The sequence below is a fragment of the Cloeon dipterum genome, chromosome 2 (genome assembly GCF_949628265.1).
Source record: "Cloeon dipterum chromosome 2, ieCloDipt1.1, whole genome shotgun sequence".
Lineage (NCBI taxonomy): Eukaryota > Metazoa > Arthropoda > Insecta > Ephemeroptera > Baetidae > Cloeon > Cloeon dipterum.
Window position 1 is genome coordinate 20,445,626 of NC_088787.1, and position 17,807 is coordinate 20,463,432.

General features: G+C 41.0%; 1 protein-coding gene across 3 annotated transcripts in view; it reads left to right on the top strand.

Annotated features, from left to right (window-relative positions):
* Positions 1 to 9,163: 9,163 nt before the first annotated feature.
* The window catches only part of LOC135936038 (protein sidekick-like), a 175,606-nt gene continuing 166,962 nt past the window's right edge, over positions 9,164 to 17,807 (top strand). For all 3 annotated transcript variants that reach the window (XM_065478717.1, XM_065478718.1, XM_065478720.1), the window contains exon 1: positions 9,164 to 9,481. In XM_065478717.1, the coding sequence (XP_065334789.1) occupies positions 9,388 to 9,481 (94 nt within the window). In that variant the 5' untranslated portion in view covers positions 9,164 to 9,387. The remainder of the gene's footprint in view (positions 9,482 to 17,807) is intronic.

Below are 17,807 nucleotides of genomic sequence, written 5' to 3' on the forward strand. Positions count from 1 at the left end.
AAAGATGAGGTGTATCCCGGTTTCTTCGTCATATTTTTAGTTTTTAAGCATATTAAATTATGCTTTCCTCGTTGTTTGATCGTTTCTTTTTTTTCAATTTTGTTGCATTTTGTAACCAGAAATGGATAATTTAGCAGAGTGTAACCTGTATAATTTGTGCTATTGTTTGTGATTTCAAAGAAAATTTATCACCAATCAGAGCCAAAAACCGTCAATAAGAAGTTGCCTTCTTTGAACAAAATTCCTATTGACGATTTATATTCCTATACCTTTAGTTCATGAGATACAATTTTGCACTGGCAGTTTAATTAAAGATTCAATTTTCACTCCATATCATTTTATTTTTTTCGAGTCTTAAAAATCATTCATATACATATAATAAAAGACGCTCGAAATAACTTTCTAAATATTTCGAAATAGCCATTTTTTAATTTTCAGTTCAAATTAAATGCAGCCTTCTCGGCTTAAAGCTGTGTATCCTTATTTCTGCATAGTCGTCCTGCTCTTCAAGCCATTTATGTACGGTTATTTTGTCAATGAATAAAAAATATTTCAATGGATACATAGAGAGCTGAATGACTTTTTTTTCTTTTCCAGGAATGCATCAAATTTATTTGACACTTCTCTATCACAGATCTGGATTTGGAAGGTTCTTAATTCAATAAAAAGATTTATCCTTCTTAAATTAGGTTGTTTGAAGGAAACTTCGTGATTGCCGAAATAAGTAGCGGACTGGTGCGAACTCTATGAGGGTAGAGCGCGCTAAAGTGTCAATACGGTGGTGCGCGTGAATTATCTCGATTGACTCGGCGGCGGCGGAGGCAGGTAGCAAGTTGAGCAGGTGCAACACGGTGTGCGGCTTCGGGGAAGAAGGCGTCGGGTTGTGTGTGTCTTACACGCGCTTGCTGCCTGCCTGCCGTGAATTATTGAGTGTCAAATAAAGCCTGGAGCGCGCAGGCATCGAGATAAATATTGCCAACCGTCGTTGCCGCAGTCTAATCTTCGTGCCGAGATCGGGCGGGCGCGCACCTCCTCAAAGTTGCAGAGAAAACGCGCCCAAATCACAACTAATGAGAAACAATTTCACTATCATTCCCTTCTTAATCTGCTGTGATTTATGCCAGGTATGCTACGAAGGAGGAGGGAAAGTCCCAAAGTTCAGGGCTTTGTGCGTTGTGCGGAACTCTGCTGCTTGCGGCCCGGAGACAAAAGGAACAGCTATAGTTGTATGAATAATCAAACCAAACCTCTCTTCCCCATGTGATCCACTAGTTAATTTTAGGATTAAAACAAACACTGAGAAAACTTTAAACTGTTCATTTTCTCTGACTATCGATCAGCAAGTGTTGAAGAAATTTCCTAGAATCATTTGCTTTAAAAGGGTGATATTTTTAGAGTAAGGAGCATTGTGACGTCAGAATAAAGATGCATCAACTTTCTGCTCATTTGTTCAACTGATCAATGTTTTCCACGTATATGATTGATTAAAAAGAACCTATAAATTCTAGACAACAGTAATTATACGCCAGATATTATCATTAATAGCTTCAATATGACTTCACAAAAAAATAATGTAAAGTAGATCAGCCCATTTATTAAATTCCATGAACTCCACTAAATTTTTTCCCCAACCGGTTTATTTCTTTTAAGATGAGCATCCCCCTGATATAGAAGAAATCGTGAATAACATCACAAATAACGAATAGCAAGAGCTCACGAGCCTTATTGAAGGTAATTCAGTCCTAAAAAGAACTATAGCTCGTATTACTACCCCCGCACCGGGGTCTTTTATTGAACCGATAGATAATCGTCCCGTGAAATCAATTCACGCACGCTGGAAAGGTGCAAACCAGCAAGTAGCGAGTTGGAAAGCTTTATTCACAATTCTCCCAAATCCGAATTAAATCATCATTGCAATGCAAGAGAATCAAATGTGGGAGCAAATCCACCCGCACTTGAACCCAAATATCGCTCGGATTCTCACATAGCAAGTGCACGCAAAGCATGCGTTCGACAATGCGAGCCAATGGCTTAGTTGTTCTGCGGAAATAATTTTTCGTTCTCATTTTAAGATTTTTAAAGGTCCTGAATGATGATAACGTGAGCTAACAAAAAAAATCTAGCTTTAGTGAAATTGAATCGAAAAGGCAGGAGTCCATTCCGTTTTACTGCAGGTGCTTGCGTCTTTTTGTTTAAAAAAATCCGGCGTGCAAACAGTGAACGTTTCCCAACAATTTGCCAAGGGAGAAGGCTTTTCGCACGCGTTTCTATCGGCAACAACGACACAGCAAATAGGATTTCCATCCCTTTTGGCGAGCACCACTCATCCCCTGGCCGGACAACTCGTCTCCCTTTTATTCCTGTCCTCGCGCGTGGCGAAGCTCTCAATACCCTTATTGAGGTGCGTGTAACAATTGAGCTCATTTCGGAGCCGGGCTGAGCATCTTTTTGTTCATCGGCCTGCTGGTGCGTAATCCCCCGCCCGACTTGCCGTCGGATGCACCTCTTCTGACGCCTGGTCCGCTTAATCCAATCAGCTTGCGCTTGAAATGCGCAAATTTGTTCGTGCGGCCAGATTATGTTCGGTCACGGCATATTATTGTAGAACGCACACACGAATATAATGAAAAATACGAAACTCCTTGATTTTTCATGATTTATTCTGGGTGTTATCTGAACTTTGTTTGTCATTTTTTACTAATTTTTATTTACTTCAGACGTTTTTTAGGGGGTACAATGTACCTATGTTAAGCCTTTTTGCAGTTCATAAGTTACTGCCAAAAATAGTTTTCTTATAGTTTGGTAGATGGATCAATGTACTCAAATTTTCTGGAGGCTTGTTCAAATCTATAAATCATAAGCTCCTATATAGAAGCATGACCCCTTGATAATAAATCAATATAATATATGTTCATAAAATTGATGAACATTAGAAATATTGATGTAACACATCACTTCTAATTTGGCTTTCACATGATTTTAATTCATTTGTCTGCTTCGTAGAGCTCGTGATTAGATCTAATTAGCTTGTCGCAATGCCAATTGAGAGAAGGGTCTGAAATTAAATTTAGCTGGTTGTGCAATATCATAAATTACAGTTATAGTTTGATTAAATTAACCTCTGTCCCTTGCTCTCATTGTTTACTGTGACAATTTACAAGGAAAACAAGTATTCATATAATCATGAAATTGGCAGCTCAATAAATTTCCACGTAATATTGAAGCTAAATAACATAGGACTTTCCAATCGCGCTCTTATTTCCTCTCTTGTTGAAAAATTGTAGGTTAAATCGAACAATATGTCATTGCAGCACGTGGTATAAGAAACAAGTTGGCAGAGACAAAAGAGCATGAATCACTCGCAGTCGGCGTTGGCTGCTAGAATTTCCATCAACCGCAATTGTCACCGAGAGCACGAGCTGTCAAAAGCACACTCTGCCCCGACGATGGCAGTTGATTTTTCTGATACACACAACACAGCAGGTCCAAGCACGCGAAACACCCCTCGAGTGCCTCGCTCTTTCTCCTCGCTCAGTCAAATGCGAGTAATTTTATTACTTTGGCTGAAAATAAACAACGTGATGTGCCCAGTGGCGTGGCGGGCATGACACGGACATGAAAATAAAACGTCAGTGTAGCCAAATGATCAGTTAAAAAAATTAAGCAATGAAATTGCATCGAAAAATCAGCAAGTCAATAAAGCAGCAAATGAATTACGCTTTTAATTCCAAGCTACGTAATATAATAAATTGACTAATTAGAATTCACAATTTACATCCGAACCCCTTCTAAATTTACACATTAAAAACGGGTTGAGCCAAATATTCACATCTCGCTGCGACGCCCCTGTTTTTGATCAGGGGTGCCAGCCTATTAAGTTGCCGGTAATGGCCAATTATCGACAAGTCGGCCCAAAGACCCTCCCTCACTTTCCGCCCCAACAAGCAGCAGTCAATGAAAGCGAAAAGAGAGAAATGACTCTTTGACGCCCGCCGAGCTCTCAGCTCTGCTCTGCTCACACGCAAAAACCTTATTTGACAAATAAACAGCGGCGCGGCAGATGCGGCTGCAGGCTTAGGGGATGAGGGTGCAACATGCAGCCCCCGCCAGATGTCCCGCATCCCCGTCGCCAGCAAATGACAAAAAATTGACTTCTTTCCATTCCATTGTCTGGGGAATATTGCCTCCAATTGTTGAATCGTATCGGATAAATGAGAGAGCGCCGCGTGACGAAAATTAAAGCCGGCACTCTGCTCGTGAACTCTGGTATTTGTGAATTTAAGAAAGCAATATTTCGATGATTTCTCTGAAAAATGTCGAGTGTGGTTTGTGTGAGAAGAGCTAGGCTTTCACATTTGGAAAAACTCTTCTCTGCTCGGCTGAGCTCGTTTTCTGGCAATGATATATTCCTTTGATCAATCAAGCGAGAGGAAATATGCAAATTTGATATACATACAATCCTCTAACTGCTGCCGGTGCTTGCTTTTTTCTTTCTCTCCTTTCCACTTTGCTTCTCTCGGCCTTTTGTGTGTGCGAGAAAAACGCAATTGCGTCACGTCGAAAGGTTATGTGCAGCCACTGTCTAGCAGGTCTGCTGCTTTCTTTCATCCCCAACATTCTCTCCGCCTCTAGAAGAGAAAATTCGCCAGCATCCTCTGCATGGATAGAAAAGTTAGCATGAACTGCTGACAACCTAGAAAAAAGTCCATGTGCGGCTTTTCGTTTTGGAATTGATCCGAAATATCATCGAAACGTTTCGTTCTCAGGCGGGAATGCACGTTGTTATTTTAAATTAATTTGAATGCTATTATTTTTATAGCTGCGCCCACGGGAAAAGGGTGAGAGAGCACACATCTGGTCATCAAAACGAGTTTAATGCCGAATTCCAGATGATTTAATATTGAAACACTCATTACTATCTGGCAAATATATCTCCGGAATATTCATAACAAGGCATTCTTTTTTTTAAGGAAATAGGAGATATTTTATGGCTGCCCAATGTCAGAGATATGGCAAAATTTCATTAATTAAGTGATTTGCTAGTTTTCACACACACAAATGTCTGGCGTTTTAGTACAAGACCTCGGTGTGGGGAGTAGGATGGCCACATTGGGACTAAGCTCCTCTGCGGCCACATGTTATTCGCTCGATGGAGTTATTTAGGTGAGTTCATAGCCCACGAGCTGAAATTCCAGGAAAAAGATGGTGCACGGGAGTGGCTCATTTTGCCAGTAAGATGTGCTCAAAATTTGTTAAATCCCCGCTCAGTTGTAATATCTGGAATGGAGTGCATAATTAAAGAACAAATACAACACCTTCACTTTCAACGTGCATGATATTGCGTCGTTATTGTTACTATTTATTCATTCAGTGCGATGAGAAGTGCAGCTTTGGCAGTCTCTTTGGTGCGCCATTAACGCGCCCAGCACTGCATGCGAGCGAGGGCATTAGAAGGAATAAACAAGATCGACCGCACGAGAGTTGGGTGGCTCAGAAAGCGGCCACTGCGTGAGTTTACTACTGCCGGCTTTCCACTCAAATCCTCCTTCTCAGCGAGTTTTCAAACTCAATTAAACCTTTAACGCTATTATCCGCCGCGTCCGAGAGCTGCCCTGAGCAAAACATGCATTTGCAGTCCGTCTGTCTCTCTGGCGATGATTGACCGCGCCAACGCTCTATCTACTCTAAAGTTGCAGGCCATAGATTGAGGAAGGAACGTGAGTGGCAAGTTGGATATTATGGGGCGACATTACGCCGAGTGAAATGTTGCGGTCAACAGCCACTATAGCACATGGCCGAATTTCGCAGGAAAAAGACCGCAAAGCTCTCACCTGTTGTGTCCATTCCTGCTCCATTCAGCCGTGCTTGCGTTACAATGATTTTGACTGGGGTCAGTTAATCCCGAAATGAAACGAAATTTCCAACGAGTACAAGGATAATTTTAATTTGATCTTCTACATTGAAGCTGATCTCCCACTCTTAAACATAAACAAAATTCATTTTAATATTAATGGGTTTTGGGGAATAGATATTATAAATTTAAATCAATCATAAGTATACAAAACCAAGAAAATATATTAAAAGTCTCTCAGCCGTACAATTTTAAGGCTGCAACTGGCTGCAACGGCTATGCCGAGTTTTAGCCCGGGCGACGGCTGGCACAGCTGAAAAATTTTTAAAAGTGTAGTTTGATTGTGCGCTTAATGGCCCGTGCATTTACATAATTCGAGCACGTCCGCTTCGATTTTTGTGCATTCTTGATATAAACGAACTTAAATTCTCTTGACCGTCTGAAAAACAAAATTAGCTCAGCCAATCGCGGAAGGAACGTTTAAAAAATTTCCATTAAAAATTATTACTGTCGTTTCTACCATAATTGACAGATCCGATTTTGCTTTAAATCGTTTCAAAGAAAATATTTTACGTCCCGAGTTAACAAGCATAGCAGGATTGATTCTGAAATCAAGGTTTTTAAAAGGTGTAAATAGTCGGTGATGTCATCTGTGGGTGTCTTCTAAGAGAATTGACTCTCCCGAATGGCAAATTTGACGTTTTTTAAGTCACGAGGTTTTACAGCTTTGCAAAAAAACCTAGGAAGTGCGCAGGAAACGTGTTGAAAGGCCTCGTTGTTCTACCTTGGTGCGAAACGTCCAAAGCGGAGGTCGTCAAGGGCCACACCACAACACTAATTCATCAATTTAGATCTGAATACACGTCCAGATCAATATCATACGGACGTCGCGTTTTGAATCTTATCAGCATTGTGCAGCTGAAAGGTCGCTGGAAATCACGGGTTCGTCATTACCAGAGTAGCCGAGGCTCGCGTGTTGCGTGCCACTTAGTTGGGAGAGTGGCTGCTTATTACGACGGCCCGGCCGGCTGTATCAGCTGCTGCGTGAGCCTGCGAAAAGAAGCCGCCGCCTCTCTCCTCTCGGTTCGTGTGTGTGCACAAAGGGGTGCAATGCAAATAGAACAAATTACACCCCGTGCTTGTGTTTTCCTTCGTACTGTCTCCGGCTTAATTCAACAGCACGAAAGTCCATTGCTTGCTCTCCACGGGCAGTCGTAATCTTGTTTTTCCGCCCTCGAGCGACTGTGCCTTTTTCATTGGCTTTGTGTGTCGTGACATCAAGTGGCCGGGATATTTTCGGACGCAAATTGCTTCACGATAAATATTGATCTAGAAAAATTGCTCCTTTATTCCGAATACATTTATTTTCAAATTTTTACGAGAAAAGAGGTGCTTGGATAAAATTGAGAATAATCTAGTGCAAACGCATTTCCCGCTCGTTCGATCGGTTGCTTTCCGATATACTTTGTGCTCAAAGCCCGGCGGGCGAAATGTTTAGAATTTGTTTGATACCGGGCACTGCTGCTGGCTGTACAGTGTTTTCGACGGTGCGGCAGAAGCGAGAGTAATTCCCAGAAGGCGGCGACATTGAGAGATGCACGCCGGCTGATATTATCGGCGTGAAATTTATCGGACACAAGCGACCCGATCTACATTCGCACCAGCAGCAGCAGCAGCACTCTCCCCGAAAATAATGCGTTCGCTCGGGCTGCCGTCGAGAAAATCAGCTTTTTCCTCTCATTCTATTTTTTATCTGTCTGCGTAAATTTCGCCCGCTGTTGCCGAAAAACGATTTCTCCGTGCTCACTATTCAGCCTGAAAACCGTTCACGGTAAAAATTCGAAGCAATTATTCCATTATTTTGATCTGCTGCGAGCGTGGAAATTAACTCTGTCGGCACATTCGTGGAATGCATGTTATCTAGATTCAAAGCAAAAGTGCCGCAGGCTCGTGCGGCTATTTTATCTGCTCTCATCACACTGCTTTTCGGGGAAAAACCTCCCCTTCGACATTCAAATTCAATTAGGACCTGCGACCACATGATCGGCTACTTTTTTCATTAGACCGCTCCGACAGCACCGCGATTTCAACCTAATTAGCATTTATTTCGTGCGTGTGTGCGAGCATGTCGGCAATCTGGCCTTTTCATCTAGCTGACGGGCTAATTTGCACAAGTACAACACACACGAGCGCGCGGTGTGTAATTCATTTGAGTGCTGGCAAAGTTTAATATTGATTGTACACGTTTGTGAAGCTTCGATAATCACACGAACCGATGCGATATAGTAAAAACAGACGGTGTAATCAAAAGACACATTTTGCGGTTACAAAATTCAAGGAATACATTATTTGCAACCAGAGGCCTAATTCACAAGGAACGCCGTTGTGTGGAGGGAATTGTTAATTATACTATCTGGTGAAAAAGGAAAAAAATTGGTTTGATCGAGACACAGTCTTATTAGTCTGCGTGGTTTTTTAAAATCTATAATAAAGCGTATATTTATTTAAATTAACTTTTAAATAATATCAACTATCAACCCACACTCCCCTTTTCATCTTAAAATAAAATTAAAACATTTATAAATTATTAACCCCCAGCGAGAACCGCTTTCGGCAGAGGTGCCTTTTCAAACAGGATTTGAAACGACCTGCCACTGATTATGAATGACTGCGAAATCTCAAAATCTCCTCCCTGTGCAAGCAGTTCTTGTCGTGCAATTTTTAAAGTTTTAGTGTGATGCAATTAATTTATTAACATTATCTACAGCACATGACAATGTTGAGCGTTTTTGCCGTTTCTGCTTGTCATATTTGCCTTTGTTCATGTTATTTTAATTTATGATATTATTTGACTGTGATTATTTTCATACATGGACGATAAACATTAATATAGACAAAAGAAAATCACTCTTAGAGCCCTTAGAAAAACGCTGACAGCCACCAACTTGCCTGTCTGACCGGTAACCACTCACCTTTTACCTCACTGAAAATTATTATTTGATATTTATTCTCACTAATAAAAATATAAATTATATCACATAATATGACAAATTTGTTTGTTTCAAGCATTTTTTTAATAATTAAATTTAAATTCTGATTAAAAATTTCAAATTACTCTTCTGATGGAATCAGCCGGCGACAAGAAATAAAAATTAATCAAGCATTAAAAAAGATGTCTGATATGTATTATAATTGTTTTGAATGTTAAAGGTGTCGATTGCGAGTGCTCATTCCTGGTTCGGGGGCGGGAGGAGCGCCGGGGCAAACCGCAGGCGCGGCAGAGTCGGCTTCGCCGGCCACCAGGGGTGCTGGGGTTGGCGGCGGGCGATCAGTCGGTAGTCCGGGTCGCTGGCACGCCGTCCGTCGTCGTTGGCTGTTCTCCTGCGTGGCATGTAGCTGGGCATCCTTCCTTACAATTCAAGCAGAGCAAATTCGCAACTGTGACAAACACGGCAGCAGAACTGGCAGCGGAAAAAGTGTCGCGCAGATTTTGTCGGTGCGTGTCCGATGAGTGCCGGAACCCGCCGGTCGTGACCATGGAGGCCAGAGCGACCACACTGACGTGCACCAAACGGCCCTCGGCCGTCCTCTTCTTGTGTGTCCTCGCCATCGTCGCACCCTCGTTAGCAGGTCAGTGACAACTTTGCTTTTTTTTCTTGAAATATTTTAAAAGTAACAAACAGCTAATATATTTGATTAATTTAAACTTTTGAAGTTATATAATTTTAATTAACTAGAAAATATCAGTTACATAATTTTAAATGACTCAATAAATGATCAGTATTCACAACCAGAGCACTTTTCAGACGTTATATTTTTTACTTGTTCTTTACATATATAACTTTGAACTCTATATGATGTCAAAATCTCTTAAGATCTTCTGACAAGAATAAGTGGTGTTATAGTAAAGTTTTAATCGATCACTGAAAAGAGAAATTTGTTGCCAAATTTATTCTTTGTTTAATTAATATAAAAATTAGTTCCAGTCCAAGCTCTATAGCTCAACTCATTTATTAACCCACTCTTTTGTCTTGAACCCAGAACAAGTGAGAAAGTTAAATACAAATATTTATTCAGCTCTAAACCTTACTCTAACAATAAGTCCCGATTAAATATTTTTGAAAACGTTATTAAATTTTGTGTGAGGATTTGTTGTTGGGGGAAGGAGAAAGACATATAAATGAAATTGCGGCTTTTAATTTCGTCTGCAATTTGAGATTCTTTTAGCTGCCCCTTTTTGACGACGGCGACGGCAGACAAGTCGATAAAGCCGTCTAAACGCCCAATGTTTGTCGTGAATTGCCCGAGAGCAGGCAGAAGATACCCCCATTGAAAAGGATGAGATTCCTTTTCAGCCGCGAGGACTCGGCTTTGGATGCTTGGTTAATTTAGCAAGATTGTTGTTGACATAATGGCTCTCTCCTCGGAGCACATGCGATTCCCGCTTTTTAAGTGAGCGAAAAAACACTCTAAAACTTGAATCCACCCCTTTTGAGAAGGCAACTTTGCTCTCTCTCTCTCTCTCTCTCTCTCTCTCTCTCTCTCTCTCTCTCTCTCTCTCTCTCTCTCTCTCTTCTCCTCGGTGCGTTCTTTTTGCGGCGAATTCGCCAAATTCTTTCGCACACTCATGACTGCGCGGTCGGACGGGCGTCAAAGGCATTGATGAATTGCTCCTCTCGTTTGAAGAAAAAGTTTTACGATTCGGCGGCGCTGAATAATCAAGAGCCAAGAGTGCTCCACTCGCGGGGTCCAATATTGACTTTTCATCGGCGTGATTGCGTTTCAAACTGCCATGCGAATTTCATTTCAACCTTTGAAATTCAACGCGGCATATCCTTAATCCTCGGAAAAAAATTAAACAAAAGCCGCTTTGCTCTTTGCTCTTTTCGATGAATTCCATATGAAGTGCAAAAAGGGCAGATAATACGTTAGCGCGCGAGTTTCTCTCGCAAGAAGAGAAGAAAGAACACGTTATGTGTCGTTATTCTAGCCTAACACCCGGGAAAAACCGCACTCTATCTTAGAGCGGCCATTTATTTGATCCTTAATTCGCTGGGCATTAGATTATTCTAGCAGCCATTTTAATTACTCTGAGCTGGCGCGCTCATGCAATGCACGGCGAAAAGAACTCGAGTGCAGTTGTTATTATTGTTATTGTTTGCGCAGGCCGAGCATAATTTCATCAGCAGCAGCAGCAGCAGCAGCTCGTGTAATTGCACTGTGCTTTTATTGCCCCTGTAAAAAAGTCTCGCGTCGCTCTGTGAACGAGAGAGAGCGAAAAGAGAAAGAGCCGGAGCATGATGGAAAATTTATTTTCTTGCGCTGTGTTCCCGACGAATCTCCCGCGAGTGAAAGAGCCAGGCAATCAAACTCGGAATCAGCAGAATGCGCTTTCATTACGTGCGCATAATTCGGCCATTTGCCTTTAATGACCTTCGGAAGGATATGAAATTTTATCGCCACAATTCTTGAAAGATGCGGCAGTGAAATTTAATTAACATCGATTCGGAATGAACACTGTTCCAATGCAAGCTGAACAAGTTAGAAAATTTTAAATTATGTGGATTTTTCTACAATGAGTGTAGAGTAAGTTACATAGTCCGGAACACAGCATGTAACGAAAATTTTACTTTTTCTCATAAATCAATGATTTTGTTTTTAAAATAAAACTCTTTTACAAGGGGAGCTCGCCTTTTCTTCCATAAAATATGGAGTTTTTTCAATTCGATTGTGTTTGATCAATATGACGATGTGCAAAAAGAAATAGTTCCCTGCTTTATTTATGGTTTGCTAGACCCACGCCTCTGTAATTTTAAGTCAAAATTTTGAAACATTTTAAGCTTCCATAGTTTCTTGAAAATTTTGGTTGGATTAAACAATGAGGTATTTTTTAATTTGCTCAGCGGGATGAATGGAATGCGGCGCAAATGTTTCGGGATTTGTTCAAAACTTTCAACATAAAATATTTATGGGAAAATCGCAAGCAGTACAGTTTCAATATTTTTCTAAAAGAGTTTCCATAAAATATAAGCTTTAGTTTGGCTATTTCAAAATATTTGCATCATTTGCATAGCTTGCTGGTAAATACGAGTCAATTTTATAACGGCTTTACCAGGAAGTTGGGGATTGGATTTTTTATGTCCGCAATACGTCACAAATTTCATCACATGTGCCTAGATTTTTACTCAAAATTAATAAAAACTATTTTCAATCAAATTTGAAATATTTTGTAACTATCCAAACCTTTGTAAACCACTAAAAGTTTTTGAATAAAAAGACTTCGGCTTCTTTACATTGTTCATAGCCTAGAATAAATTCACCTTCAACTGAAATGTAGAATTCTAAGAGTTTCCTTGTAAGTTATTAGAAACTTTGTGACAGTTGTCGTGATCTTCATACTCAGCAGCAAAAGTGAGCAGGCGTGAACGGCTATGAGAGTTAATATCTCGTCGCGTTATTCTCGGTGGCGTGATTTACGAGCGAAACACAATTCTGGCCCAAAAGTTGACTGGCGCCGGCATCGATTTTCGCCCAACGCAACAAGGCGCGCAGTTTCCTTCGTCTCGCGAGCTGGTTTTAAAGGCGAAATTTCGGGGCTGTCACGCCACGCAGAATGGAAATTTATAGAGGAGAAAAAATTATACATAAATCACCCCTTTGCTCTCTCTGTGCGCCAGGGACACGCTTTATACATAGTCACAATATTGGCGGCGCATGATAATCACGTTCGAGCGATTCCGATTCGAGGCGGAGTGCGGATCAATCGCAGACGCAGCGAACAAAGCAGTCAGGCCATGAATTTTTTACCCTGCCGACTTGCTGGATGCGAAATCCACAGAAGACAAAAGAGACAGACGTTGCCGGCCAACCGACGTTCGTGCATGCCACGCTATTTGATTTGTAAAGCTGCTCAAGTCAGCTTACAAGAAGTCTGAAGGGAATCATTGAAACACGAGACTGCCGCTTTAATATGCCGGCGCTAGGTTTTTCTTCATTCTGTAAAGAAGAAATTTGATTTATTTGCGGGAATTGATTAAGAGAGGATTTAATTATTAAATTGGGGACTGTTTGGAATTTTGTTATGTAATGTCGTCTTTCACCATGTCAATACAAATTCGAATCTCATATTCATTGCACTCCATCTGACTTCTATAAAATAAACACAATTAAACAACAAAATTTACAAATTTTCATAATCAGAAAATTATGCCTCCGCAGAATAAAACATTGTAAGGTGAATAAATAACTTGAGTAATGAAATTAGTATTTTTTTAATATTTTTAAGGGATGTGACTTTTATGCAAAATTGTCAATATTTTTTTAGAGAAAGCAACAATTTCTTTTGCTGAACCCAAAACAAAATAAAAGGGACTAAATATTACTAAAAAATAGAAACGAAACCGATTTTTACACGTGAAAAATATTTTGACTGGAAAATTAGTAAAAAATAGTATCCAGCAGAACAACTTCACTAAACGATTTGCAAGGAAAATTTTCAGGCCTCACGCACTTTACCTCTGTAATTTTAGCTTGTTTAGACTGTTTTTGGGCGGTTTTAAGTGTGGTTTAAACAGCTGAAAATTACATGATGTATACTCAATTGATGGTCCAGCAACCATTGCAAGCTCAGAAAAATAGTAGATCCAACCAGCTCTAAATAATTCTTAATTTCGGTCAGTATTGTGATAAAATTGTATGATCGGTTCTATGGCAACACCGTCTGCTCATTCTGCTCAGAGTGCAGAATATAATGCTCCCCTCTTGAGGATTAGGCGTCCAGATATGCGCAGAAGCCCAAGTCAAGGGTCTATTATCAACTTCTTTCCCTATTTCATAACAAAGGTTTTTTGCCAGAATCATCGGTTAATTTCAAATGCTCCCAATGCTTCGTATTACGTGAATGCAATGAAAGCCCTCGAAAAACTAATCTCCTTTTGTGCTGTTCAGAAGTTTTGATAGGGTAATTTCGACAAAACAAAACACACTACAAGATAAGCTCCTCTCGTTTCGATTGCTCATTATTCCGATTGTGAGAAATGCGGGCCGCAAATTAGGATGCCTCGCGAATCGTCGAATTTGGGGCGAAGTATATCAAGCAGTCGGCAGCGGGTGCGCATTAAATAAATCCTGTGAAGTCGGCGCAAAATCAATAAACACGCGCGAGGCAAGAAGCAAAGTTTACGTTCGGAGAAGCACAAGTGAATGGAGTAAGTAAGAAGTTGATGCGCCGCGTTAAAAATAATAAAGACCACACGCTCCACCCACTTTGAAATATCTCGTCATCTGCAGGCAGCACGATTTAATATTCGCTTTTGAATGTTGGCAAACAGATGGAGGCAGAAATGCGCGAGCAAGATGAAAAGCGGATTATTTATGGAGCCTGCAGATAAAGCAACTGTCGTTTTCCCCCGTTCCTCATATACGCAACAAAGCGGGTGCAGTGTTTTGGAACGACAAGAAAAAAACTGCAAAAACCTGAAGCACTCGAAATTTAAGGTCATAGGTCTGGATTGTTCGAAAATCGGTGTCCGCGGCAAACCGATCGAAAAATGAAAAAGCGACGTCGAAATCTGCGGACTCAAACACACACACGCGAGATTCATCAACATTTATCGGTGGCGGGCCATTGTTCCGACTCGGAAAAGCCGCGGTCGGACGAAAAATTTCATTTTGCACACTGCTGCCTGTGCTATTCGTCAAATCAAGCGTTTTATTCGACTGCTTTCATTTGACGAGACCACCGCCGCCGCGTTTTCCATCAGGCTGACCTAAAATGGCGCTCGAATTGCTGGTTGTGTTTGCTATTGTTTGCGGAAAAAATGTGAAATCGCGTTTCACACGGGTACAATTCGCTAAAACATTTTCCCGAAAGTTCTTGAATGGAATAATTAGAATTTGAAAGCTTTTAGCAAAAGCACCGACTGTGATAATTAACATTCTGACTGAGTCTAATTCGTGTGAATACTTTTTTTATTTCTTAAGAAATTTTTCCTCGGGAGAGTTAGACAAAATGTCAACTGCTAGATATATTATCAACGAGGTGGAAATTCGAACATTTCGCGCGCTCCGTTGGTGTCACAGCAATAACTGTGCATACACAACAAATTTATTTTGCATAAAAAAAATTAAAAAAACAGGCCGATTCAGGAGGTGAAGACACTTGATAACTGTTTTATTTACTTCATATATATCACTAGGAGTTGTTGTAAAATCAAAAGGTTTTGATTCAAAAAATTTAAATCAGTAGTTTGGAGCAAAATATCAACAAATTCAGCATTGGTACTATTGGATTGATTTCTATATTGGTGCGTTTGATCAGTGCTGAAATTACCATAGCAACTTGATTTTTTTTATTAATATACATAAAACTCATAATATTTCAAATAATTGAGACAAAATTTCAGCTCCCCAAACATAATTGCGTGATTTATATGAGAATAAGCCAAAGAAAAATGCATTTGTTCTTTTCACATTTTATACCACATTCAATTTAAAAAACTTAGGCTCACAATTTGTTGCAATACAGTGTTTTTTTTTTCATGACATCCATGAGCGGCTGTAAGGGTTGCTGAAAACCTGACGGCGTGGATGCAGAAGGACAATAAATTCACCTGGAGTTCATACACACACAATCAATTCAATTTCACGCAAGACAAGTCTTACACAGGGACGGGGGCAAAAACAGCAGGCTGGCGTCGGGGATTGCGAGATCAAAGCAGCGGCGTTACACCTCGGGGGCCTGATCGGTGGCGGCGGCGGCGGCCGGGCGTCTCGTTGTCTCCAGCCGAGCGCGCCTAACGCGACCGCCAACAAGCAAAACGCGCAATCGCCAGGCTCGCCGAACGACCGGGTGCAATTTGCGAGTTGATAAACAGCCACCCTTTGACAAAATTCGCTGCGACGCCGCCCTTTGTCTCGCTTTTTCGCTGCCGACGGATTCCCGTTCCTTTTATATCTAATTGCATCTGATGGTCGTTTTGGTGTCGTCGCTGTTGTTGAAACACAGAGTAAACGAAAGGGTCCAACGCAATCATTAAAGCGAGTGAAAAGTTTATCCGCGAAAGTTTGCGCAGAAATCGATTCGAGGCCTTCGGAGGCCCTGGAATTTGAAAAGCACAATATAAACATGTATTTACATCATTTGAAAGGATACAGAAAATGGTAAATATTCACAATCAAGAAGATGATTGAACGTCGTTTTCTTTAAGTTTTTTGGTAATCAAGAACTGTTCAAGTTCGTCTAGGAGTTGTATATTTTTAATCCGATCTCTAAAAAAAGATTTCTCGCCAAATAACTCTAATCCTGTCCAAGCTCCATTTAGCTATTACTCATAAGTCGAGCTTCCTGAGAGAGATAGCTAGAAATATTTTAACTGGTTTTTGAAACTCTGCTCAGTATATTCTGTTTATCATCTATTCACCTCCCGTCTTTGATTGAAACGCCAGACACTTTGTCCCATAAGCCCTTGGAAAAGTGCGAAAACCAGTATCAGATCCCCGAAATACTCAAACATCTCCCATTGTCTCGACACTGCTAGCAATGCCTTAACAATAGGAGCCAAACTTTACTAAGATAATTAATCGTAAGTCTAGTACTTCCAACATTCGTGCGCTTTTCTGTTTCTCCTTTTGCACCTTAATGTTAAGCATCGATGTATATAGCTTTGTGTTGTAGTACTTGCATTGTTCATCATTCTCTCCACCCACGCAAACTCAAGGAATTTGTTGCCTCGTAATAATTATTGTCATTTCCTGCTCAGGACGCTTTATCGGATGACATATTTGTTTTATTTTAACTTTAAAGGAATAGTGGTTTCAGATTCCCATCGTCCTCGGGAATGCGGCAAGTTATTTATCGATTCGTGCAGCAGAAAGCCCCGAAATTCCGATATATTTATTTTCAGCTTTTCCCCTAGCGTTGCTGAGCTTGAGTGGTGAAATTTTACGTCGAAAAAACCACAATCACTGCGCTCGTGCTGCGGCAAAGATGGTTTTTTCGCCAACTGCGCCCCGGACGACAAACAGAAAATAAATTTTCGTTCCTGGAATTTTTTCGTTGACAGGTGGTTTTTAAATTTACAAACAGGATTATCCAAATCCCCACAGGAATGTTCAAAGCCTTTATTTTTGTCGCAGAACTAATTATGATCAGACGAGCACGAGGGTTGAATCGAAATTGGCTCTCGCTTATTAAGAGCAATTCCTGGAGCTAATATAAACAAAACTTCGTGTGGTGGAAATCCTGTAATCTAAAAAAGTGAAATTTCGTCTACAATCCTAATAAGTCAACCAGGATAGAATTACGTTTTGAATATCAGAATAAAAGCAGCCGATGGATCGATGGTGGGGCGAGGCGAAACCGCAAAATCACCGCAAAAATGCACCATGCGGGAAGTCGAAGAGCAACACATCTTGATTCCATTATTTGGTTTTGCTCTGTGTGCGTACGTCTCGAGATAATGGGTGCGGCTGCTTTGTGGCGGGCGTGTCATCCGCACCTGAACGTGAAAATCGCGAGACGGCGAAAATTTCGTTTTTCATCCCGTTTGTCACAAGCGGAGCGGTGGAGTGCGTTTGACACACGCGCTCGCTTAATTCGCCCAAATGAAAAGACCTGCGAGCTGGAATCGGATTCTTCTGGCACCGCGGGATTATAATTATTCTGCAGGTGCCACTTGCACGGAATTATCTCGTGAATGCACGAGGCCATAATGAATAATGAACACGCCAACTCTGTTGACTCCTCCGCCGACGCCGCCGCCAGAACACTTTATCTGCTCTTAACGACGTTCACTCCGACTTGCATTCAATTTCTCTTCGTCAACGTGGGTCGCGGATTACGCGGGGTGTGACATTATAACCGCAATAAGTGTCCCGAGGACGATTAGACCAGGCCATTGAGACCGCTATACGCTCGAGATTCAATTATTCTCGTCCATTATTTGTCACAAATAGA